At 43.2% G+C, this 26493-nt stretch overlaps 1 protein-coding gene and 1 long non-coding RNA gene across 3 annotated transcripts in view; one reads left to right on the top strand and one right to left on the bottom strand.

Annotated features, from left to right (window-relative positions):
* PDE8B (phosphodiesterase 8B) overlaps window positions 1-15097 on the bottom strand; it is a 255385-nt gene extending 240288 nt beyond the window's left edge. For both annotated transcript variants that reach the window (XM_054555650.2, XM_063724148.1), the window contains exon 1: window positions 14915-15097. In XM_054555650.2, the coding sequence (XP_054411625.1) occupies window positions 14915-14950 (36 nt within the window). In that variant the 5' untranslated portion in view covers window positions 14951-15097. The remainder of the gene's footprint in view (window positions 1-14914) is intronic.
* The window catches only part of LOC129059432 (uncharacterized), a 28822-nt gene extending 10080 nt beyond the window's left edge, over window positions 1-18742 (top strand). The window contains exons 2-3 of the long non-coding RNA XR_008525318.2: window positions 10396-10515; window positions 18236-18742. This is a non-coding gene — a long non-coding RNA (uncharacterized LOC129059432). The remainder of the gene's footprint in view (window positions 1-10395; window positions 10516-18235) is intronic.
* The last annotated feature ends 7751 nt before the right edge of the window (window positions 18743-26493 follow it).

The raw sequence follows: 26493 nt of genomic DNA, 5'->3' as shown, positions 1-26493 counted from the left end.
TTTGGATCTTTCCTGCTTTCTCTTGTGGGCATTTAGTGCTATAAATTTCTCTCTACACACTGCTTTGAATATGTCCCAGAGATTCCGGTATGTTGTGTCTTTGTTCTCGTTGGTTTCAAAGAGCATCTTTATTTCTGCCTTCATTTCATTATGTACCCGTAGTCATTCAGGAGTAAGTTGTTCAGTTTCCATGTATTTGAGCGGTTTTGAGTGAGTTTCTTAATCCTGAGTTCTAGTTTGATTGCACTGTGGTCTGAGAGACAGTTTGTTATAATTTCTGTTCTTTTACATTTGCTGAGGAGAGCTTTACTTCCAACTATGTGGTCAATTTTGGAATAGGTGTGGTGTGGTGCTGAAAAAAATGTATATTCTGTTGATTTGGGGTGGAGAGTTCTGTAGATGTCTATTAGGTCCGCTTGGTGTGGAGCTGAGTTCAATTCCTGGGTATCCTTGTTAACTTTCTGTCTCGTTGATCTGTCTAATGTTGACAGTGGGGTGTTAAAGTCTCCCATTATTATTGTGTGGGAGTCTAAGTCTCTTGGTAGGTCACTCAGGACTTGCTTTATGAATCTGGGTGCTCTTGTATTGGGTGCATATATATTTAGGATAGTTAGAATGTAATCCAGCATATAAACAGAACCAAAGACAAAAACCATGATGATATCAATAGATGTAGAAAAGGCCTTTGACAAAATTCAACAACGCTTCATGCTAAAAGCTCTCAATAAATTCGGTATTGATGGCACGTATCTCAAAATAATAAGAGCTATCTATGACAAACCCACAGCCAATATCATACTGAATGGGCAAAAACTGGAAGCATTCCCTTTGAAAACTGGCACAAGACAGGGATGCCCCCTCTCACCACTCCTATTCAACATAGTGTTGGAAGTTCTGGCCAGGGCAATTAGGCATGAGAAAGAAATAAAGGGTATTCAATTAGGAAAAGAGGAAGTCAAATTGACCCTGTTTGCAGACGACATGATTGTATATCTAGAAAACCCCATTGTCTCAGCCCAAAATCTCCTTAAGCTGATAAGCAACTTCAGCAAAGTCTCAGGATACAAAATCAATGTACAAAAATCACAAGCATTCTTATACACCAATAACAGACAAACAGAGAGCCAAATCATGAGTGAACTCCCATTCACAATTGCTTCAAAGAGAATAAAATACTTAGGAATCCAACTTACAAGGGACATGAAGGACCTCTTCAAGGAGAACTACAAACCACTGCTCAAGGAAATAAAAGAGGATACAAACAAATAGAAGAACATTCCATGCTCATGGGTAGGAAGAATCAATATCGTGAAAATGGCCATCCTTCCCAAGGTAATTTATAGATTCAATGCCATCCCCATCAAGCTACCAATGATTTTCTTCACAGAATTGGAAAAAACTACTTTAAAGTTCATATGGAACCAAAAAAGAGCCCGCATTGCCAAGTCAATCCTAAGCCAAATGAACAAAGCTGGAGGCATCACGCTGCCTGACTTCAAACTATACTACAAGGCTACAGTAACCAAAACAGCATGGTACTGGTACCAAAACAGAGATATAGATCAATGGAACAGAACAGAGACCTCAGAAATAACGCCGCGTATCTACAACTATCTGATCTTTGACAAACCTGAGAAAAACAAGCAATGGGGAAACGATTTCCTATTTAATAAATGCTGCTGGGAAAACTGGCTAGCCATATATAGAAAGCTGAAACTGGATCCCTTCCTTACCCCTTATACAAAAATTAATTCAAGATGGATTAAAGACTTAAACGTTAGACCTAAAACCATAAAAACCCCAGAAAAAAACCTAGGCATTATCATTCAGGACATAGGCATGGGCAAGGACTTCATGTCTAAAACACCAAAAGCAATGGCAACAAAAGCCAAAATTCACAAATGGGATCTAATTAAACTAAAGAGCTTCTGCACAGTAAAAGAAACTACCATCAGAGTGAACAGGCAACCTACAAAATGGGAGAAAATTTTTGCAACCTACTCATCTGACAAAGGGCTAATATCCAGAATCTACAATGAACTCAAATAAATTTAAAAGAAAAAACCAAACAACCCCATCAAAAAGTGGGCAAAGGACATGAACAGACACTTCTCAAAAGAAGACATTTATGCAGCCAAAAAACACATGAAAAAATGCTCACCATCACTGGCCATCAAAGAAATGCAAATCAAAACCACAATGAGATACCATCTCACACCAGTTAGAAAGTCTGCTCTTTTAAAGATATCTTCAAGAAAATAAAAAGGCAAGCCACAGACTGGGAGAAATATATATCCAATAACTTGTATCTGGAATATATTTTTAAAAGTCTTATAAGTCAATAATCAGAAGTCAAACAACCCAATTTTAAAAATTGGGCAAAATATTTAGAGCAGATACTTCATAATACAAGAAATAAAAATGGTCAGTAATCGTATAAAAAAGACTCAGCATCAATTAGTCTTCAGTGAAATGCAAATAAAACCACAATGAGATACCAGCATACAGCCACTAAAATGGCTAAAATGAAAAAGACTGACAATACCAAGTGTTAGCAAGATATAGAACAACTGGAATTCTCATACATTACTGATGGGAATGTAAATTACTACAATCTCTTTTAAGGATAACAGTCTCTAATATTTTCTTATTAAAAACATACACTTACCATGGAAAGGTGGAATTTCATTTCTAGGCACTTACCCAAGAGAAATAAGAACATAATGGAAAATGGCCAAAGGCTTATCTATGGACATTCATAGTAGCTTTTAAAATAATAGCCCCAAACTGGAAACAACCCAAATGTTCATTAGTAGGTGAATAAATACACAAATTGTGGTACATCCATAAAATAGACTTCTACTCAAAGATGAAAAGTGACAAACTACTGATATATACAACAACACGTATGAATCAAAATCCTTATACTGGGTGAAACAAGACAGACACGAAAGGTTATGTGTATGATTTTACTGACATGAAACTCTAAAACAGACAACTCTAGTCTAGTGGAATTGAAGGAAGACGCTGGTTACTTGGGGTCTCTTGTAGGGGTTGGGAATTGGCTGGGAAGGAACACATGACTCAGGCTGATAGAACTGGTCTATATCTAGACTGTGGTGGTGATTATGTGGACACATTACAAGATGACTTACTTTGTCAAAACTCATCGAACTGTACACTTTAAAATAGGAGTCCCCAATCCCTGGGCCATGGACCCATACCAGTCCATGGCCTGTTGGGAACTGGGCCACATAGCAGGAGGTGAGCGGTAGGCCAAGCAAGCAAAGCTTCATCTCTGTTTATAGCCACTGCCCCTCACTCACATTACCACTTGAACTCCGTCTCCTGTCAGATCAGTGGCAGCATCAGATTCTCATAGGAGTGCGAACCCTATTGTGAGCTGCGTATGCAAGGGATCTAGATTGCACACTCCTTATGAGAATCTAATGCCTGATGATCTGTCACTGTCTCCCATCACCCCCAGATAGGACCATCTAATTGCAGGAAAACAAGCTCAGGGCTCCCACTGATTCTACATTATGGTGAGTTGTATAATTATTTCATTATATATTACAATGTAATGATAATAGAAATAAAGTGCACAATAAGTGTAATGTGCTTGAATCAACCCGAAAAATTCCCCACCTTCTATCTGTGGAAATATTGTCTTCCACAAAGTTGGTCCCTGGTGCCAAAAAGGTTGGGGACCGCTGCTTTAAAAGGTATATGTTTTGGCCAGGTGCGGTGGCTCACGCCTGTAATCCCAACACTTTGGGAAGCCGAGATGGGTGGATCACGAGGTCAGGAGATTGAGACCATCCTGGCTAACACGGTGAAACCCCATCTCTACTAAAAATACAAAAAAATTAGCCAGGTGTGGTGGCGGGCACCTGTAGTCCCAGCTACTCGGGAGGCTGAGGCAGGAGAATGGTGTGAACCTGGGAGGCAGAGCTTGCAGTGAGCCAAGATCACACCACTGCACTCCAGCCTGGGCAACAGAGTGAGACTCCGTCTCAAAAAAAAAAAGAAAAGTATATGTTTTATTGTACACAAATATTATACTTCAATAAAATTCATTTTTAAAAAAACTTACAACATTTACCTCATGTTATGGACTGAAGTCTGTCCCCCAAAATTCCTAAGTTGAAGTCTTAAGTGTCAATACTACTATATTTGAAGATAGGGCCTTGAGGGAGGTAATTAAGGTTAAATGAGGATAAAGGTGGGGCCCTAATCCAATAGGACAGTATCCTTGTGGGAAGAGGAAGAGACACCATAGAGCTCTCTCCGTACACACACAGAGAAAAAGCCATGTGAGGACACAGCAAGAAAGTGGCTGTGTGCCAGCCAGGAAGAAGGGCATCACCAGAAACCAACCCTGACAGCACCTTGATCTTGGACTTCTAACCTTCTGAACTGTGAGGAAATGAGTATCTGTTGTTTAAGCCACTCAGTGTGTGGTATTTTGTTATGGTAGCTGAAGCCGACTGATATACTGGACCACCAAGCATAAGATAATAAATTCACCATCCCTTACGAATCATATTATTCTTGGGCCTACTTTGTCTTCAGCCGATTAAAACTTTCCTAGAGCATATACTGAGAGACCAGAGGTTGTTTTAATTCTGCAAGGGAAGGCCTCGGCCAACAGTTCACACAACCATTTCATGTGCTAGAGCCAAAGTGATGAGGAGAACACAACTTTTAGGTCTGTAAAAGCCATGATTGACACCAGTCAGACCTTACCAGGGCCAAGTGAAAGGAAGAGACAGGAGCACCTCCATCACACTCACCTGTGTGTCAGATCAGATTTCAGTGAAGCAATTGCTTTCTCTTGGCTTCTCATTGAGCCTCACTTAGTACTGGCCGCTAAACTATAGACTGTAGACGTCTTTTTCTCTTCTATTATCCCATTTATCAAATAAATTCTGCAACAGATGACTGCATTGGTTCTCATCTTTCCACTAATTATGATTCATTTATTAAGAGCAATATTTTTCAGCTAACAAACTAGATCTACCCCTCTCCTTTAAAGCTATCTTAGTGGTACTCCAAGTTTGGTTATGAAGAAAGGCTTCCAGAGGGAAAGCAGCCTTTATTTTGACCATGGCATGTTAAACTGTTGCAGTCAAGGACTGGCCTTAGAACTCCCTGGAAGGTTTACCCCTCCAGGGAAACCAAAGGGCATTTTGGCACTCAAGAACAAAGCCGGACCACAATCACCCTTGATAACAACCAGGTCAGCTGACTCAACTCATGGAGAAGAATTAATAAGAACATGGGCAAAGGACAGGCACCAGGTGGCAAGACCAACCAATGGGCTGATGATAACAACTCACATCACGTTAGTGCTGGAAGGGGCCTTAGAGATATTCTAACGTCACCCTAGATCTTTTCCTCACTCCATATTCCATCTGCCTGCAAATCTTGTTAGGTCCACTTACAAAACTGATTCAGAAACTGACCGTTTTTTGCCATCTTCACTGCTACCATTCTGGTCTAAGCTGCCAAAACCTGGATGACTGATGGCCTCCTAGCGGGTCTCCTAGCTTCCCCTGGCTCCCCTCAGACTATTCTCTATAAGCAGCCAGGGTGAGCCTCCTACAAACTGTCAGACCCCCACTTCCCATCTGACCTGGTCTTTATAGCTGACCACAGTCCCTGAGCAGCCTGGCTCTCCACAACCTCTCTGCCCTCAGCTCCTGCTGCCCCTCCTGCTCACTCCCTCCTGCTCCAGCAGCCTCCTTGCTGCACCATGGGCATGCCGACATGCTCCTTCAGGGCCTTTGCACCCACTATTCCTCCCACTTGAAATATTCTTTCACAAATATCCACGTAGCTCACTCCCCACTTCCTTCAGGCTTCAGCTCAGATATTACCTTATCAGGGAGGTATTCTCTGACCATGTATTTAATATGGCAATATTCCCCACCCCATCCTGGACAGTTATTATTGCTCTTTCCTGCTTTATCTTTCTTTCTGGTGCTCACCACATCTGACACTTGCATCCTTTCTCCTCTCCCTCTTCTTCCCTTTCCTCTCCTTCTCCTCCTCTCCTTTCCTTCTTGACTTTATCCCCACACTTGAAGGTAAGCCTCAAGAGAAGAAGATCTTTGTCTGGCATATATTAGATGCTCACTAATTATGTGTTGCATGAATAATGGAAATATGTCCTTTAAGGATGTCAAGTCAGAGGGAGGAAGCAAGGGTCCTAGGCCGCCTGTGTCCTCCCCTGCTGCTCACAGCTCTCATTGCCTTCCAGATTTCAAGCCTGGGGAAGAGGGGGTGTGAATGACAGCAGTGCTTGCTGTAGTGCAGAGAAAAACCCTGCAGACTGGGCAAATCCCAAGAAAGGCACAGGGAAGGGCTTAGGGGAGAAAGAGAAGACCAACTACACCTTGGCCAAAGCAAGAGGCCATCTAGTTGTTTGAGACAGGCAGGAGCAGATAATGTGGTGGTCCCCAGCCTCTTCTCCTTTCCCCCACTGAGGGCTATGCTTTACCCTCAGACTTCCTCATCAGAGTACCAGCTGAACTGGTACAGAAGCAAGATATTGATTCTCTAAGCCTTCAGGTCACCCATTCAGCATTTGGAGCAGACACAGAGCCTTGTCCACTGACTCAAATGTCCTAGACAACATTACATTGTCCTCTGTGTGTTGTGATGCACAGGGTTGAAATACACTGCTTTATCCTTCCTTCTACTCCCTTCACTATTTCCTCCCACTCCTACCTTCCTACTTATTTTCCTCTTGCACAATCCTTGCAGCCGTGAGATCTTTTCTGCAGTTGCAGAGATCAGTGGGTGAGCTGTGGTCTTTTCGTCAGAAGTTATTCTCATGATATGAGTGACAGCACATTGAGAACCCCCAGTGCACGCCGTATTAAAAGATCCAAAATGCCTTTCCTTAAACAGAAAAATTTGCCCAAGAAAAGACAGATTGTGAAAATACTTCAGCGGCCATTGTCCCCCTGAAAATGCTATTCTGGAATAAAACTGGGTGTTTCCTCTTCAAGACGTGAAAATGAGTATTGCAAAATGATGCACTTTAAACAGGAATGCTGTTCAATGGCTGTTTGACAAAGATGTTCATAGTAAGCCCTGTATCAATATTATTCATCTCAACCTTCCTAATATCATTCCATCGCAAGCCAGGACAGGATCTAGAGCTCCTCAACTTTCTAAAGTACTTTTAGGTTACTAAGAGGGTCTTTTGTGAAGTTTTCAAACAAAGATTTAATTAAAAGCTCTCTGAGCAAGTTAATTTTCCTATTTCAATTGCATGCTATTCCAACAAAGATGGTCTTGCATTTATTTTTTAATACTAACTGGAACTAGAAAATAGATGCTAAAACCCTAGAGAAGTCGTGTTTTCCTACTCTTTAATCAGCCATGGCCTCTTAAACATGTATACAATGATAAAGAGCTTGTGATAAATGCATTTATTAAGTCACTTACTTTCTTAGTAATGTCCTGACCTTAGTAACACCCTTCATAAGTTTCACTCAGAAGGAGTAATATTTACAATGGAGAATATTGGCTGGCCACGTATGCTAGATGGTTGCTTTTTCATTTATTTATGCCTCAGTGTAATTGTCTTAATCTTCTAGGGAAAAGTTTAAAAATTCTTTCGAAGATGAAAACCAGGGCTGGAGTCAGATAACACCAGGGTCAGGGTATGCACACCTTGGTATGGGTAGGAGAAAGTAGACTGCTTGAGAGATAGAAGTTCTGGATTCTAGTCCCCTCTTTGCCATTTTTGCCATATTTCATCAAGTCTAAAATACCACTAATTGTAGGGAGTGCCATCACTTTATGTATCACTAAGAAAAGAATGCTGCCCATCAAACAATGACAGTCCTACAAGATATGAAAATTGCTCCCACTGGCCGCTCACTGCTTTGATTTTTTTTTTTTTTCATCTATAGATTAGGCTATATCTCCTGGCTTCAGTTTAGTTACTTGACATGTAAGAGGTAACCCCTTTGCACATCTCTCAATATTGAAACATAAATCTAGCTGTAGGTACTTGTGGGTATCTTTTCTTCCTTAAAAGCACTTGGCTGCTACTTTGCAAAACAAACAAGCAAAACAAAACTGAAATTGCATCATCCCTCCAATGCCAAATATTTGCCTCATCAATATCAAATTTATCCCCATGCTCTATTTCCTTGACTCCCTGTATAAACAATAACTTTTGTGTCAAGGCCAAATCATAGTGTAAACTTTGTGAAGTCATCTTAGCCAGCAATTAAACTAAACACATGTATTATCAACCATGCACCTACTTCAACAAATGTTAAAAACATGAAAAGCTGAAACTGTGTACACTGTGTACACATTCATAGACAAATCCATTACAACCACTGCCTGGCTGACAGCAATTTATAAGAAGCTGTCCCACCAGCAGTAGTGATCACAGATTCAGACTTGTAATCAATTCACAAGACACAATAGGTTTTAATCTATCACTGCCTTTATTTAGCTTTCTAGTAGGAAACAGAATGGGAAACACAGTTTGCATAGTATCTGCTATCTCATAGGAAGGCCCAGCAACTACCCACAGTTGCAGAGTCTTGGCCTCCCCTCTGCACACTATGGTGCACATAGTTGCCAAAGATGAAGAGTGTGGTTCATCCTGCCCAGGAGAAACCACTGCTTTGGTTTCCTTCTGGATTCTTTCTTGCTCCAATCATGGAGGCCCAAGGCCACTAGGCAACTCATAGCTCTTCCAATCCTAATGCAGTCTCAGGAATCAATAGTTTTGCAATAATCAAGACAGATAATTCAGCCCAGGTACAGAGCAATCTAACTGCTGTGTTTCCAAGAAAAAGATGGCATGAGAAGGTAAGTCTGCAGTCATCTTCCCAGGCAGGTCAATGGGAAAAGTTTCCAGGCCTAACTCTCAGGTATTAACACATCCTGAATCCAGGGTCATTAAAACGGGAGAGGAAGAGAGTGCCTCTTAGAAAAACTGAAATGCTGCTTTTCCAAATCAATTTAACTGCCAACTCTCATTGTCTTAACTGTAACAAGGATAATAATTTTAAGGGTCTATTTAAGGGGATAGTCTCTTGTGTTCCTTTTGGCTGTACAATCTAATTAGGAACCTATGACTTTAATATGCGTAGGCTGTTGGAGCTTTAAAGTGGTAATGCAATTACTGCCATACTAACAAATACATGCTTCCTGGGCACGCCAGGGAAGCCCTGGGAGCTTGTGTGGCAGAGCCTCTGGGTTGTCTGTGATGCTGGGACACAGGCTGGAATGCAGGACACTGGGTATGAAGGGCTCCGTGAGCTTCTGAAGCTGCAAATAATAATAGTCACCATTTTTGACACCTAGTCTGTACCAACCACTTTACATAGATTATCTCATTTAATCAGGACAATAACCCTGCAAGGGAAGTATTACTATTCCCATTTGACAGATGAGGAATGCTACTGGCAAGCAATTGAGCTGGGATTAGCACCCAGGCAGTCTGCTTCAGAGTTGGTGCTCCTAACCCCTAGGTTTCCCATCTCTAACCCACAGCCACCCTGCTTCACATTACAGTCAATGCCATCAATGAAAGTTTGCTTGATGTAAGTGGTAACATTGGGCCCCTTTAAATATTACCCAAGGAATTCAGAAAAATAACAGTTTTGGGTTAGGAAATGGCGGGGGTGGGGGGGTGCGGGGGGGCAGGAGGAGATGGATGTGAGGTGAAGAGGAAGATGACTCCATAACATGGCTCAGTAACCTACTGGCCCCCTCCAATGAAAACAGCATGACTGCACCTCAGGATGTGCTGTCTGACAGAGACAATGTGTTATGGGCTGAATTGTGTTCAACACAATTCTTAGGTTGAAGTCCTAACTCCCAGTACCTCAGAATGTAACTGTATTTGGAGATAGAGTCTTTAAAGAGGAATTTATTTTAAATGAGGTCTTTAACATGGCTCCTAATCCAATATGACTGGTGTCTTTGTAAGAAGAGATTAGGACATAGACACACAGAGGGAAGACCTTATGAAGACAGAGGGAAAAGATGACCGTCTACAAGCCAAGAAGAGAGGTCCTCAGAATTAACCAATGCTGCTGATACCTTATAGTTCCGAGGCTTTTAGCCTCCAAAAGTATAAGGAAGCCAGTCTCTGTTGTGTGAGCTATCAGTCTTTAGTACTTTATTATGGCAGCTCTAGCAAACTAATACAGAGTGCTATGTATTTACCATTTTCTCTTTCTGGACACACCGAAAAGCATTTCTTTGTCTCCATGCATCAGGTTGAGGTCTGTGTGACTAGTTCTTACTAAAAGACTGTAAATACAAGAAATATGCTTCATTTCTGAGTCAAGGCATTTACAAGCAGGTGTTGATTCTCCACTGTCTCTGTTTCCTCCCCTGCCATAGGACCATCAAGACTGCATGTTCTAGATATTGCAGTTACAAGATGGCAGAGCTCTGATAGCCTGGTGCCCTGAGTGCCTCTGTGGAGCAGGGCACTTTGCTAACCTGCTTTGGACATAAAATGTGAGTGATAAATAAATCGTTATATTTTATTTTTCATTTTTATTTTATTTTATTATTTTATTTTTATTTTTATTTTAAAAAATTTAAAGGGTCTCACTATGTTGTCTAAGGTGGTCTCAAACTGGCTTCAAACAATCCTCCTGCCTCAGCCCCCTAAAGTACTGGGATTATAGGTGTGAGCCACCATGCCCAGCCTCCTTCTATTTTTTATGCTACTGAGGTTTCAGGGTTGATTTGTGACTGCAGCATAGCCTAGCCACTTCCCACACACAAAGCTACCTCAGAAAACCCAGGGTACCAAAAACAGATATTTCAGGAATTCATGTGATATTAGATAAAATCATACTAAGTTGTTGTTTTTGTAGGCAAAAAATGGTCAAATATGGACAGTTTCATTTGTGTGACCTCTAACTGCACATATTTGCAGACCCTTACTGTTGGAAAAGACCTTGGCAACCAGCAAGTCCTACCATCCATAGTTTCTAGATAATACATCTGAGACCCTCTCAGATTAAATGATTTATCAGAAGTCCAAAAACATGTTAGTGGAAGAATTGGACCCCAAATTAGAAATTACATTTCATTTGGGGAAGGCAAGTTAGCAGTATGTATTTAAAAGTGTATATCTGGCCAGCACGGTGGCTCACACCTGTAATCCCAGCACTTTGGGAGGCTGAGGTGGGAGGATCACGTGAACTTAGGAGTTTGAGACCAGCTGGGGCAACACAGCGAGACTCTGTCTCTACAATAATTAAAAAATTAGCTGGGCATGGTGGCGCATGCCTATAGTCCCAGCTAATCGGGATGCTAAGGCAGGAGGACTGCTTGGATGGGGAGGTCAAGCCTGCAGTGACCCAATAAGGCACTGCTCCCCTCTAGCCTGGGCAACAGAGGGAGATTCTGTTTAAAAAAAAAAAAAAAAGTATGTATTTAAATAGTAACCATGATCTTTCACATAATAATTCCACCCCAGGAACAGATTCACCAGAAATATCTAAACAGGTATGCAGAAATATATAAATAAATAGATCCACTGTGTGATCTTTCGCAAGTACTGTATGTGACTGTGAAAGCTGAGAAATAATCCAAATGCCCATTCACAGGGATTGGTTAAATAAATTACGGTTTATCCATCTGCTCTCAAGCCTACATAGTTAAAAATAAAGGAGTCAATCTCTTTGCTGACATGAAAAGACACCCAGATCATATTGATAAAAGCAAGACAGTCCAAGTAGAAAAAGAAAATTATCACTCATAAAATATTTTTAAATCTCTATGCACTGAGGTGTATAAAGCATCTGACACTTAGTAGGCACTTTTTGCCCTCCCCTTTTCTTCCTTCTTGAATGTCGCTTGGATCATTGTAAATACACCCAGCTGGCTGGTTCAGCTCCACCACCTACTAGCTGTGTCATCTCAGATGAGAAGCCTCAGCTCTCTCATTTGTAAAACTGAAAGAAATAGTAGCACCCAGGCACGGTGGCTCATGCCTGTAATCCCAGCACTTTGGGAGGCCGAGGCAGGCGGATCATGAGGTCAGGAGTTCGAGACTAGCCTGACCAACATGATGAAACCCTGTCTCTACTAAAAATACAAAAATTAGCCAGGTGTGGTGGTGCGCACCTGTAGCCCCAACTACTCAGGAGGCTAAGGCAGGAGAATCACTTGAACCTGGGAGGCAGAGGTTGCAGTGAGCCAAGATCGCACCACTGTACTACAGCCTGGACAACAGAGCAAGACTCTGTCTCAAAATAATAATAATTATAATAATAATAATAGCATGTCCTTCAGAAGGTGTTGATAGGATTACATGAGAGTGTTTACATAAAGAGCTTAGTCCAATGCCTAGCGCCTAAGTACTTATAAAATTTTCACCATTATGTTGATATTCATCTCTGAAAACCTGAAGAAACAAGGTTCTTTGTGGCTTTTTAATCTCTTATAATAATTATCTAGTAAAAAAAATTGTCATCCTGCTTATTTCCCTTCCTGAAGCTAAATTAAAAAGCTAAAGAGCAGTGTTATTAAAAAAGCAAATACACAATATATTGAATTTAAAATGTGTTTATTAACTAATTCTCCATAAATAAAAATAAGATGTGTATATAAAGTAAAAAAAAAAAAAGAAAGCAGTGCTTATCTCAATAAGCTCTGGCAATTAGGCATCCAATATTTAATACAGCTTTTAAAGACAATTTCACTGTTTCATTACCAAACTGATAAGCTGCTTTTCTGAGAAGTTGATATTAACTGAGTCATTCCCAGGTAAGTCAATTGTTTATCGGATATAATGTAAGGGGCCTCCATGAGCTCTGCAAGACACTGGGCTGTCTTCCACTGAGGGGTCAGTCTGGGGTTTCCCCTCTACTCATGCATGTAACAGGGAGGTTGTGGCTGGAATCTTTCAAATGCACAGAAAGGATGTCTTCCAGGGTTATATAACCAAGCTCGAACTTTACCAGGACTTTCTATGTGAGATCCTTCCCAGTGCATTCTAAGCATTAACTAAACCAGTCAGGCTTACTTCCACCGATCTTTAAGCCTGAATGATTTGTGTAGCCCTATAAACAGATTGGAATTAAAATTCAATTCACCCACTGATCTAGTATCTCTTCCGTCCATAAACGCTCTTTGGAACCAAGTACAATCTGTAACAAGACTGCAAAGAACTAGTGAGCATTCACAGGCTAAGTCTGGCAGATTACTGCCAGAGTGGAATCCAGAATTAAAGGCTCTGAGCCTTCCTGGCAGCTGAGGCCAGGACAGGTTGTACGGCTTGCCCAGAGTTTCACAACTGGTCATTGGTACCACTGAGCTTGGAATCCAACTCCCTGGCCTCCCAATCCATGCTCTTGCCACTGCTGATGAATTGTCATTCTTCTGTTTTTGCTTCTTGGAAAACCGAACCTCTACAAAGTTAAAATAACTTATTCAAGGTCAAGAGGGCAATCAAGTAGAACTGGCAATGCGAACTGCCGGGTTATAAAATCCGAGAGGGCGGGTCCTCTGGCCCTCGCCTCCCCCGGGGACCTTGTGTAAATGTTTTCGTTGATTGTCTCCCAACACACAGTTTGGAGGAACTCTCTCTTCTAGGTTAGCACTGCACGTCCAACTTCAGGTTCAGACAGAAGCACCTGTAACTATCAGAGCCAGCACGCCCCCAGCCAGCCTGACCTCCCGACCGACCGTCCATGGAAGGCAGACTGGGCAAATAACCACCGCTCAACTGCGGAGGTCTTACAGTCCTAGTAACTCACACCTCGCCGCCAGCAGTGTTTTTCTGGAGCTGGCAACCTGGGGACGGGTCAACTGGTGTCAGATTGAGTCAGAAGCAGAATGGATGGGCACAGCTAGTCTTGAGGGTATAGAGGAGCCTGTGGACGGTTCAAGGCTTCTAGCCAAGCTTTTGTAAAGGCTGCTGCAAGCCTTACCTCTCCCAACAGTCCTCAGGAGCACAGCTACTTTGATCCTGTAACTAGGTGCATTTCAGAGGACACTCTGAACGCCTAGCGGAACACCCCCAAGTTCAGAGTGGCAGCGCCGCCTGCTCAGCTTCCCCCTTGCACTAAGCGTCCGTCCCTACCACAGGCTGTTCTCCCGCGCACTTTCCTGCGACCCCGCAGCGTGGGACCCTTCTTTGTACACACGTTCCATCTCTTCCTTTGCTTCGCTCCACCTCCAAACATCCCTTCCCACAGGGGATGAGGCGGGTGGTTTAGTCCACGCTCGGTCTATTCACCCAGCTACCGTTGTCCCTAGAACTTAGTGCAAGGGTGAGGGTGGGGATGGTGGTGGGGGTGGAGGTTGGGGTAGGGGTAGGGGTAGCGGTAGGGGTGGGTGCCCATTGCACAGTCCCGAGCGCTGGAGCTAGGCACTGAGGTGCGCGCGCAAACACACACACACACACACACGCGCGCGTGTACACACCCCAGGCTGGGGCTGCCGGGGACTCACTACTCAGAAGGGGAGGCAGCTTTGCAGCCACTGGAAGCACGAGGAGGAATGCAGGGGCCCCACCGTCCCGCGCCGGGGAAGCGTGGAAAACACCAGGCGCAACAGGAGCCCGCGGAGCCCGGCCCGACGGAGAAACAGGTCCAGCTCCTGCTGAGAAGCGCCAGGTGGACGCAAACGGCGGCTGTCTGTGGTCAATTATTATTGGGAATAATAAACCTGACGGTTACACTAGACGCTCGAGGTGCTTCCCGCCTGGAAAGGAAGGAGGTAGTTGGCACTAGGACACGCAGGGACTAAGGGCGAAAAGAAAAGAAAAAAGCCACCCTAGCACCTGGGTGTCTGAAAGGGGGCCCTGGAACCGGCTCTGGGCTTGTGCCAGCGGCCGGGTGCCCAGGTGTGAGGGGGCGGCCGAGGGCTGCGCGGTCCCCCGCGCTGGGGGGCTCACCTGGCGCGCACTCGGTGGGCAGTACAGCTGGTCCATGCCGGCGGCGGGCGGCTCCTGGGCGCCGTGGTGGTGCCCGTGTCTGGCGCCTTAGCCCCGCACAGAGGGCACCGGCCTGGCGCACCCTGCACCCCACTCCCCGGGCCTCGTGCCCACGTGAAGGCTCTGGTTGCTCCGTGGGACTCTGGCAGCGAGCCTGAGCCTCCGCGCCTTCACTTTCCAGACGCGTCCCCAGGCCGGCGGGTGCCTGGGTCCTAGCGCCCCTCCCGGGGTGTGGAGCCCAGACTTTGAGCCCGCTGAGCTGCTCCGCTCTGGGCAACACCTTCCCGGCCCCTCGAGGGAAGTCCAGCCTCGCTGGAGCTGCCAAACCTGGAGGCTTTCTTGGGACTCAGGATTCGGATTCCCAACACCCCCTTTACAGGTCTCCACTTTACTCTCGTTGGGCCTTTACCCCCAGGAAAACGCTGAAAGATCAGATTTGCCTGCAGCCCTCAACTCACAATCATATACACTATGATTTTAAAGAGATTTTCAAGTTAGAGATATTGGTCTCTATACATATGTAACACATTATATGTAATAAAGACAGGTTTTCCTCCAAGTAGAAGAATGAATATGAAAATAACATCTCCTGGGCGCTGTGGCTCAGGCCTGTAATCCTCACACTTTGAGAGGCCAAGGGGGGAGGATCTCTTGAGGCCAGGAATTCGAGACCAGCCTCAGCAACATAAGGAGAAAAAACCTTGAAAAAAATCTATTAGGGGCTGAAGTTATCCCTCAGCCTTAATTGTAGGGACAATTTACAAACATGAGTCAAACACGGATCAAACCAAAGGTGCAGCTAAGCTTCTAGAGCCGCCCCCCACCCAACTCCCCTCCAATCTGGGTAGGTAGCTGGTATCACTAAATGTCTAAGCAGATACTATGAAGCTTTCATACACTTTCAGGAAGTAATACATTGTACCTAATTAAATGCCTCAGCCTTAAATGGTCCTGGCATCTTGCTTGCAGCTATTACCATGCCTGGCCCATACCTGGCTCCTCTGGGGTGGAGGGATTTTGAACAAAGGCCTAGAGAGCATTTGCAAGGCCTTTTCCTTCTCAGCTGCCCACAGTGCTGAGTCAGTCCAGCCAAAACCAAGACCAACAACAATCTGTTCCTGCTGACTTTCTCATCCAGAAAGGCTGATGAGATTTCTAATGGCAGAAAAGAAAAATAAGTCATTTTTAGAAATAAAACAAGAGGAAAAATTATTATTTTTAACATTAGCCATAAAGGCCTACAAAAAGGCATGAATGCAGTATGAATATGACCTTCACCACATTTTTCTAGGAGCCCGAGCATTTTTTCACAAAAGCATTCCTCCATGTGTGGACAAACTTTAAGATGACTCCCAATGATCCCCATCGCCTGGTGTCCATGCCCTTGTGTTGTCCCCTCCCCTTGAGCGTGGGTGGAACTTGTGACTTGACTTGCTGCCCACCTATGGAACATGGCAAACTTGACCAAATGTCACTTCATAGATTAAGTTATACAGTTTTGCTAGTAGAGGCTTTCTCTTGCTGGCTTTGATAAAACATGCAGCCATACTGGGGAGGCCCACCTGGCAGGGAACTGAGGGTGCCTTTGTTCAAGGGCCCTCGGTCCAACAAACTGAAAGGAGGTAAATTCTGCCAAAAATCAGGAGAGCCTGAAAGTGAACCCTTCCCTAACTGAGCCTTGAGATGCAACTGCAGCCCCAGCTGAGATATTGATTGCCGCTTTCAGAGTAATCCTAAAACAGAGGATCTAGTCAAGCCATGCCCAGGCTCTGACCCACAGAAACTGTGAAATAATAAATATGTGTTGTTGTAAACCACTGAATTTGTACTTTGTTATGTAGCAATAGCAAACAAATATACTTTGTCCTTCCACAGAAGAAAAAGTGAGGCAAAGGGGGTTAGGTAGAAGGGCCAAGGTGATTTAAATTAACAGCATGATCTGTCACTATTTCACACTCACAGTCTTTTTAGGCCTGGGTAGACAAGGAAAAGCAGAACAGCAAAGAAATCAGAAAGTAAAGCATCAAGTGCAGGCTGAGATTTGTGGAAGGTAAAGCAAGGCAAAAGAAGAACTTTAATAAAGTCTGATGCAAAAATAACCCAACAGATTAAAGGACAGTTTGAAAAACTCAGGGTACATTGACCCAGGTTAAAAATAAATGTTTTCTGAAAGAAAAATAAATAAATTAAACGGAAAACAAAAAGAGAAAAACAACAACAAAGAGATGACGAGGAAGTATAAAGGCACCAAATCCTCTGAATTCCTCTTCTTGCTATCTATAAAAGAAAAAGAAAAGCCATACTATTCACTTCTGAGAGAGTGAGAATTTTCCAGAAGAGCCAGTTAAGAAGTACTAGGAGGACGTCTGCTTAAAGTACACGTGTGTGGCAACTGGGAGGTTGTCTATTTTTTCCTGAGATATTGCATAAAAATTGACAGTATCTTAAAACCACTAGCCTGAGTTCTGATGGTTTGCACATACAGTAGTCCTCACTTATCCACAGTTTAAGTTTCTGCAGTTCAGTGACCCACAGTCAACAGTGGTCCAAAAATATTAAATTGAAAAATTCCAGAACAAACCATTAATAAGTTGTAAATTGCATGCCATTCTGATAACATCTAGAGGTGTCCTGCTTCCATCCTGCCAAGAATGTGAATCGTCCCTTTGTCCAGTGTCTCCATGCTATATCCACTACCTCCACCACATCCCCTGTGAGTCACTGAGTAGACACCTTGGCTGTCAGTTTTACTGTTGTGGTATTCCAGTGCTGGTGTTCAAGGCACCCTTATTTTATTTAATAATGGCCCCAAAGTGCAAGAGCAGTGATGCTGGCCATTCTATATACCAAAGAGAAGCTGTAATGCACTTCCTTTAAGTGAAAAGATAAAAGTTCTTGACCTAATAAGGAAAGAAAAAAAATTGTATGTTGAGGTCACTAAGACCTACAGTATGCTAAGATATTTTGAGAGCTAGAGACCACATTCACATAACTTTTATTACAGTCTATTGTTATAATTGTTTTATTTGTTATTACTTATTATCATCAGTCTCTTGCTGTGCCCAATTTACAAATTAAACTTTATCATAGGTATGTACGTATAGGAAAAAACATAGTGTACGTAGAGTTCAGTACTATCTGTGGTTCCAGGCAGCCACCGGGAGTCCTGGAACATATCCCTCGTGGATAAGGGGGGGATACTGTATTTGTTAGGTTTTAAGTGTCTTTGGATGCCTCATGTTTAAACATGTTTTTTTTTCCTCCACTTCTGCCATCATACAGCGAAACAGAGCCCAACACTCAACCCACTGGATATTTATCACCTACCATGCACCTTGAAGAGACTATGGAGTGGTAGAAGATTTTAAAAGAGGAAAAAAGAAGAAGAGAGAGAGAAAAAGGAAGAAGAAAGAAAGAGAAGGGACAGGAGGAAGAAAGAGAAGGAAAAGGAACTGAAGCAAAGGGAAGGAAGGAAAGAAGGAAAAGAGAAAAGAAACCAAAGGCACAGAATTCCAAGTCTAGCTGGCGGTGGGGCTGGGGTATCTAAAATTGCATACTGAAGCTCTGCTCTCACGCTCCCCATGGCCTCCTGGACAACTCCAAGCATGAGTTCCATCAACATCACACAATGAAAGCTTCTGAACCATAAAGCATCATCTTCCTTCCAAATCTGATTCCTAGTGGTTCATGCTACTAACAACTCTCCAAATTCAAACCATGGCCATCTGGCTTTCCTTCTTCTCCCTTGCTCTCCATATCAACCAGCCACCACTTCCATTATTGTGTCACTGCTCTCTCTCTGTCCCTTTACACCCCTACCACCAGTAGGGAAACAGGCTCAGTGTGGGCCCCTGTCCTCTCCCTCTGGACTAACCCGGGCGAGTAGGTAGTAGTCAATATGACATCATCCAACTAAGATGTGCCAAAGAATCCACCCTCCTCCTGCTCATGCCCATGAATATCTCCTCCACCCACATTTGACAGGGCTTGAAATGTCCTTAAAATGATTTTTTACATTGCTTCGGCATTGCTCTATCCTTAAGTTTAAAAACTGTAAATGTTTCTATTTTGCAGTAACTCTTTGTGCCTCTAAAACCTTTATAAGACTCTGTTGATCACTCTCTTCTTCCTACGCTGCTTCCCTGGGAAGGGTAGACAGCGCTGGGGTGATGGAAAAGGGCAGCAAAACCAACTTCACCCCGTTCACAGCTTTGCCTACGGTGCTGCGCATCTAGTTGTTTGGAATACTAGTGGGAGTGAAGTGGCTTTCGCGTGGCTGGTGGCTAGTCGGTTTCTGGTCACCCTGGACGTGCAGTGGAATCTACCTGCTTCCGATGTATAACTCAACAAGCAAAGATATGAGAAAAGAAGAAAATAATTTTCTAAGAGGACACAACTAGAAACCTGACCATTCAGGACTGGAAGAGCAGCAGTTATCTACTTATAACCCCATTCTGGTTTCACTGATGAGGTTAAAACAAATGGGATGCACCATTTAGGTTCCTTTGAACAGGTTTCCAGTTTTTCTTCTTCAAAGATTGAAGATGTTGATGATGCTAACAAGCTAACATATATATGTATGTGCGTAGCTATATATATAGATATACACACATTTATATACATGCATATATATAAATCGGTGGTGAGGTATTTTATCACAGAGGCAAATTTATGCAATTATATATTCATTCATTCACTCAACAAATATTTTTGAGCAACTACTATATGCCAAGAATTATTTTAGGTGCTGAGGATAGATCTGTAAGATAAATTTGTAAGATGAATCCATACTTGTCATGACGCTTACATTCTAGTGGAGGAAGAGAGACAATTAACAAGAAAAGAAAATGATCATTGTATCATGATCTGAAGATAATAAAACAACTTACTGTAATAGAGAGAAGCTGAGGCAGAGTCCACTTTAGTTTGGGAAATCTGAGAAGGCTTCCCTGGGAGGGGACGTTTAAATTGGCACATGAATTATCCCAAAGGAGCTGGGAATGCAAAGATCTGGGGAGACTAGAATTCCAGGCAAGGGAATTGCAAATGCAAAATCCTTAAGGCAGGGAAAAGCTTGGTGAGTTCAAGGAAGCGACAACAGTCCAGGCCAGGGAGGAGGACTTGGGAGAATTTTAAGCAGAGAAGAAACACAATATATTTGCTTTTTGAAAATCCCTCTGGTCCCTGTGTGGAGAATCAATTCTAGGGATGAAGGATGGAAGCTGCTAGGGCAGGAGGATGTCAGAGCCATCCACATAAGAGATGGGGGTTACTAGGGAGAAGGCAGTGGAGATGGATAGAAAGGGTCAGGTTCAGGATGCATGAATTTTGAATGCAAGGTTGACAGGACCTGTGATGGGTTGGTTGTGGGGAGTGGAATAAGGAGAAGGAAAAAAACAAGATAACCCCTAGGTTTTTGACCTGAGCTGATGGGTGGGCAGTAGTACCATTCTCTGAGACATGGGACAGGATCAGGAAAAGAATGGGTGGGAAATCAAGAGTTCTGCTTGGGCCTTGTGAAATAAGAATCTCTATTAGAGTGAAGATGTCAAAGAGGCAGCTGGATCTATGTGTCTGAGCTCAGTAGACAGGTCAGGGCTAGAGCCATAAATTTGAGAGTCATTAGTATATAGATGCTACTGTGAGCTGTGGGGTTGGATGAGGTCACCTAAGGTGGTGGGGAGGAGGGTGCCATCAGAAAGGAGAAGAGGGTGGAGAACCATACTCTGGGCCTGCCAACTCTTCACGGTCATGCAGCGGAGGAGATACCAGCAGAGCCCAGGGAGCTGAGGCCCATGCGATAGGAGGAAAACCTGCTCAGAGAGAATGAAGCTGTTTCAATGACTTGTTCACCGACATGAAGAGCTAGAAAATGGAGAGCTCCTGAAAGATTTGACAGAAGGAATAGACATGGAGATGTGTACAGTATAAATAAAAACCTGGTGGTTGAGGGAAGCATAGAGTGAAGACCAGTGGAGGAGAGAGAGATAATTAATAACAATAATAATCCAGAAAGAGCTGATGAGAGCAGTGGCTTTGGGGATGAAAAAAAAAGGAAAGAATAGGAAAGCCATTCAGGAATACACTAGGACTTGGTAAGGGATCATATACATGGATGTGAGTGGGTGACTCAGTGCCTGTGAGTGGGGATACTGGTATCTCCCATAAAAGCAGAAACAGGGTGGGCAAGAACAAACACTGATGAGGAGAAGTTTTGAGTGTGTTGACACTCAGGAAGGATACCTAATAGGTAAGAAGAAACACAGGTCTACATGTGAAGGGAAGTATTTGGGTGACAGCTAAAAATTCATGCAGCATCAATATATAGGTAAGAGAGGAAGCTCTGAGAAGGAGACCTACAGAGCAAGCTGCAAAACAGACTACTGACCTCCAAGGGCTGAACAGAGGGTAGGACAAATGAGACTTAAGCAGATGGCCGGAAGGTAAGAGAATCAGCTCTCAGGCCAGTGGTTGGTCCCAGCATAACTTCTTCCAGGCCAAGGACAGAGTGTGCTAATAGTAAAGAAATTCATCAAAAGTCAAAATGCCTTAAAGACTGCAAGTGGAAAGTTATTCCCTAACAGAAGTAATGTTCTCATAGAAAATAAAATGCATGCCACGCACCACCACCCCCACCCTAAACACACATACACTTAACTCCGCTACACTTTCTAGAGCTAGAAGCATTTTTCTTTCCTTTGAAAAATGAGATGGGGGGAGAAAGGGAGTAAATTAAAAAGCACTTCAATTTCCCAGACGTAACTAACAATTAAAATGTATTTTCAGCAAATTCTCACAACTCTAGTAGGCTTTACATTGAAAAAGAGGGCAATATAGATAAATTAGGAAATATTTGCCCTTCCATTTTGACTCACATGCTATTCTTTATCTTCCCTTCTGTTTCTTCTCCTCAAATTGCTTTTTCCTCCCATTACCAGTCATAATACTCAAGTTAAATACATGAATATCCTGATTAACAAAACCTCTGAGAATGAAGCAATTTTGTAACAAAATTGCCAATATTTAAAAATCAGCCAACAACCACCTTCTTAAGTCGGATGAATCAGTGTTAATATAGACCATGCAGATCAGTAACCTTCTGAGATCTTGTACCCAACAGTTGCTAGAGGCCAAAAAAGCCAAACAAGCACAAATAAACCTCCTCACATACTTTCCATTTGTTTGCAAAGAGTTGAAGATAAATAGTACTAATCCTTCAAAATATTCTGCAGTCAGATTTGTCTACAGGATCTCCAGCCTCTATTCCTGTACCTGTCGTCTCCTCCTTCCAAACCAGACACCCACTTTGTGCTCTTCTGACCTCTTGTTCTCTTTCTCTGCCAAAAACTCTGGAGGAAGGAGCATACCCTCCAAGTGTGTTCACTGATTGGCTGATGGGACCACCTCTACATGCATTCACTGATTAGCTGATGGGACTCTGCCCTATATATGTGTTTATTGGCTGGGTTATGGCACTCTGGTGTAACATGCATCCAAATCAAAGAAATATGCATTACAAACCGTTTGCTTACATACTGTTTGGGTGATGATGGTGGAGGGGTGAATGGCTGGTGGAGGGACAGAAGCCAGAAACAAGTAAACAAGTGGAAAAGTCCTTCCATGCTCAACTTACCTACTCCGACACCCACTGCCTGTCCCAGGTTTCCTGTTGCTCCCACAGCAGCCTGTGCTCCCCCTAGTCAGCACTGGTACTGGCATTTCCTAATGTCTTATCTCCTCCTTGAGGGCTGAGGCTGTTTCTGTCTTATTTCTGAATTTCCAAACACAAAATCAGCACTCAATAAATTTTCACTGGATAAATAAATGGATGAATTAATTGAGGTTGGGATCTAAGTGTTACAATGCTGCTCTTTTAAGTGACTAGTTATGATTGAGGGACAGACTATCCTTTATCTCTCCATCACCATCAGATGTTCTTTGTTCCCTGAGAAGTGCTTAGAAGCTTTGGCATAAAAGTTACTAGAAGCAGAATTAACGAACACCGTCATTGTCTGCTTCTCCTAGGTGCAAGCATGTTAGCTCCTTACCCTAACTTTGACTTATCCTGTCCCAAGACTCCCAATTGCATATCTTATGTTGTTTGGTGCTCTTGATGTTTCATCAGTCAAGTTATTCAGACAAATGTTTATTGTGAGTCTACTAAGGTTCAGGCACAGTGCTGGCCACTGAGGAGTCAACAATGAAACAACCCAGCCCAGTCCCTGAGTTCGCCAAGCTTGCAATCTCGTTGAGTTATTATTTTATAAATTTTCTCAGTCAGAGGCTCCTTCCCCATCCACGCATTCATCTATTCATCCAATCGATTCCATTTCTTTTTTTAATAAATAAATTGCCGAGAACAAGTTGGGTGTTTGGAACACAGTTGTCAAACAAAGGCTGACTGTAGTTTGGGTTGTTTTGGTATCACAGAAATATTAACGCTAGAAAGGACTGTGCTGGATAGGCTCCGTCTGCCCCTCCAGATCATCTCCATCCTTCCTCCCCTCGTCCTGTGCCCTAAGAGTCTGACCCGTGGGGAATTCATCAATGGGTCCCTGGCCCTCTGGCTCCCAGTCAGTCAGGTTCAGCCAATGAAAGGCACGAGCACAGGATGGCAAGCAGGGGCTGGACCTCCATCCCTCCGTGGCAACCCAGAAGTCTTTCCAAGTTCCATTGTCGGCTTCATCCCCTGCCCCATTACCACCCAGCTAGGGAGTGGAAAAAGCTTCCTGGCTCTCACAAGCCCACAGACACTGCACCATTTTTTAACCCTGCCCACACCTGTATAAATAAGCCCTCACCTGTTTCCTGAAGGGACTTGGACACAAAACCCATCTCTTGCAACCTCCAGATGTGGAATCATAAATTCCTGAAGAAAAGGGTCAACTTTCAATCTGTGGCTTTAGAGCTGCATTGTGATTTTACTACTCCCAGCATACACAGACTGATATTTTAAAAATTTTTCTATGGGCTGAACAGAATTATGCCAGGAGTAAGGTCAAGCCTGAGGTGCCAACTGAAACAAGTCTACAAGGAACCAAGTGACAAATGCTTGGCATTTCAAATTCCGAGAAGCCACAGCCAGTGGAATGAAGTTCAAACTATGCTGTGAGACTGACATCCATCTATTTCAGTTCTTTCCCCAAGTCATACCCCTAAATAGGACAAAGTGCCATTTCCAAGTGACCTCAGGTTTCCCACCTGTTTTGTTCACAAACTTCCATCTGCCTGGAATACCTCCCCAATGCTTGTTTCTGTTAAGTCCAATCCCTTTCCATACTACAAGGCCTATGCAAATGAATTCTCCTTCGTAAATGATCAAGCTTTCTCCAATTATTTCAGTCAGAAAATAGTTTGTTTTCCTCTAGATACTTGGAGCATTTTGTTTGTACTCACCCATATCATATACTCCTGATTTGTGTTAGAATTATTTGTGTTCAGGTATTTTTCTCACTCCCAAGTTTTGAAGAGTCCTGAGGTCAAGACAATGTCTTTCATCTTTTTGTTTACCCTGATGGACTATTGCAGTGCTTCAAACATTGAAATTCCTAACTAAATGTTTGTTGACTGACTAAATGAATGAATGAATTAGCAACCAAAGTTATTTTTTTCTTGGGACAGTGATATAATTTCTTCTGAGTCTCAGAAGACCAAACCATATTTCACATATTTATCTAGAAATAGCAAATTCGTAAAAGCAAATGGCACTATATTTGAGGAGAAATATTTTCAGATTGTTTCCATATGTGTTTCTATATATATCAGCTTATGCAATATTTTAAATCAAATTTAACACCATGTGGCCATGTATCTCCTAGAAACTCATAACGATGATTTAGTTCAGAGCTTAAAACAATAACAAGAAAGTTCTTAAAGGAGATGTGTTCATTTATCCTCAGTCCTGCTTATTCTCTAGAAGTTTCCTTTCCAGGCTTGGCTCAGATGTCACTTTCTATCTGTGACCTTCTCTGACATCCCCAGGCAGAACTGCTCCCTCTACCGAGTTTTTCTTGCCCTCTGTGTAGACTTTTGTTGTGGCTTTTATCCCACTGCTCTGTGGTTAGTTATGTGTCCAGCTCCCAGTGAGACCATGAGCTCCTTAAAAGAAGGGACCCGGTCTTGTTCACTTTTGTCTTCCCAGACTTAACATTGTACCTGGCACAGAGTAAGCGCTCAATAAATGCAGTCTGAAAGGAATTGATCTAATGCCAATTGTGCACTCTGGCTCCAAAAACCTAACCTATGCTTCCTTTGGTTTAAAAACCTGAGGCATTTATCAGTTGGGTATGATGGAGGAAAACACATACCTGCCTAAAACTGCTCTTAGGAAGTGGCACCCAGATTTCTTAGCTATAGCCATCTACTCAACAGGACCCCAGTTCAGGTCTCAGGGGTGACCTCCACATTAACTCTTTTTGCTTGCAGGTGCAGGATAGCACCTCAGCACCAATTCAGGAACATGTCTTCGTATAGCTAAAATAGGGAACTTGAGATAGAGCCATGTTTCAAGTCAGGGAGGAGAGAAAACTACAGTGCACTGAGCATTTACTCTGCATTCAGCCCTTTGCATACCTAATCACTTTCAGCACTCACTATCCACAGGGTCGGCACAGTTTGATTATCCCAAGCTGCAGTAGCACACCTCCAGGGCTCAGTGGAACCATTCTTCTTAGCCACACTACAACTGGAGGTGGCTCCGCTGGAATGAGTTTCAGGATGGGGATGAGGGTCAGGTGTATCTCTTAGATTACCTCAAGCCACACAGCTGCCAATCCACTGCCTTCCAGACATGCTGATCTTTCCATTCCCTGCAGCCACCAAACTCCTTTTCAGCTTGGGTATTTGCACATGCTGCTGCTGCCTGGTCTGACCTCCTCTCCTACTCTCTTTCCCTGGCTACTTCCTACTTGCCATTTAGGCCAGTAGTTCTCAAAGTGTGGTCTCCAAATAGCAGCCTCAGTGTCACTTGGAACTTGGAGACACAAATTCTTGGGGTCTGCCTCAGACTTTGGGGGTGAGCCCTTGAAACCTGTGTTTTAACAATCCCTCCAAGTGATTGTGACGTACGTTAAAATGTGAGAAGCACCGTTCTAGGCTTTATGTGAACTGTAGCTCTACAGAGGGGTTTCCTAGCCCCCACTTCCCAAAGCTGAACTGCGCCCCTGCTATTATGCTCTCTCATCTTATCAATAAAACACAGGTCTGACTGTGTTGGTGCTACGGGAAACCCTTTGTTTCCAAAAGCAAGCAAACAAAATCAAACACAACCACCAAGGTAAATGTAGTGAAAACTCACTGACACCCAGGTCTAAATATCCTGGAAGAGTTCAAGTGACAGAAGCTGGCACTGCGCCAATTCTCAGGGTGTGGCTGTCCTTGTGCTTCTTGGATTTTTTGAATCTCCAGACTCTGTTGGTTTTACTAACTCAGAAGGCCTGAGGCCTCTCTTATCAGACCTCTGCATCAGAATCCTGAATAACAAACATCTTCTGAACTGAGTACAAGGAAGTCAAGATTTCTCTGGAGTTAGAGGCTGAAAA

Source organism: Pongo abelii, chromosome 4 (assembly GCF_028885655.2).
Source record: "Pongo abelii isolate AG06213 chromosome 4, NHGRI_mPonAbe1-v2.0_pri, whole genome shotgun sequence".
Taxonomy (NCBI): domain Eukaryota; kingdom Metazoa; phylum Chordata; class Mammalia; order Primates; family Hominidae; genus Pongo; species Pongo abelii.
Note: the sequence above shows the minus strand (reverse complement) of the source record. Positions and strands in the feature narration are given on the sequence as shown.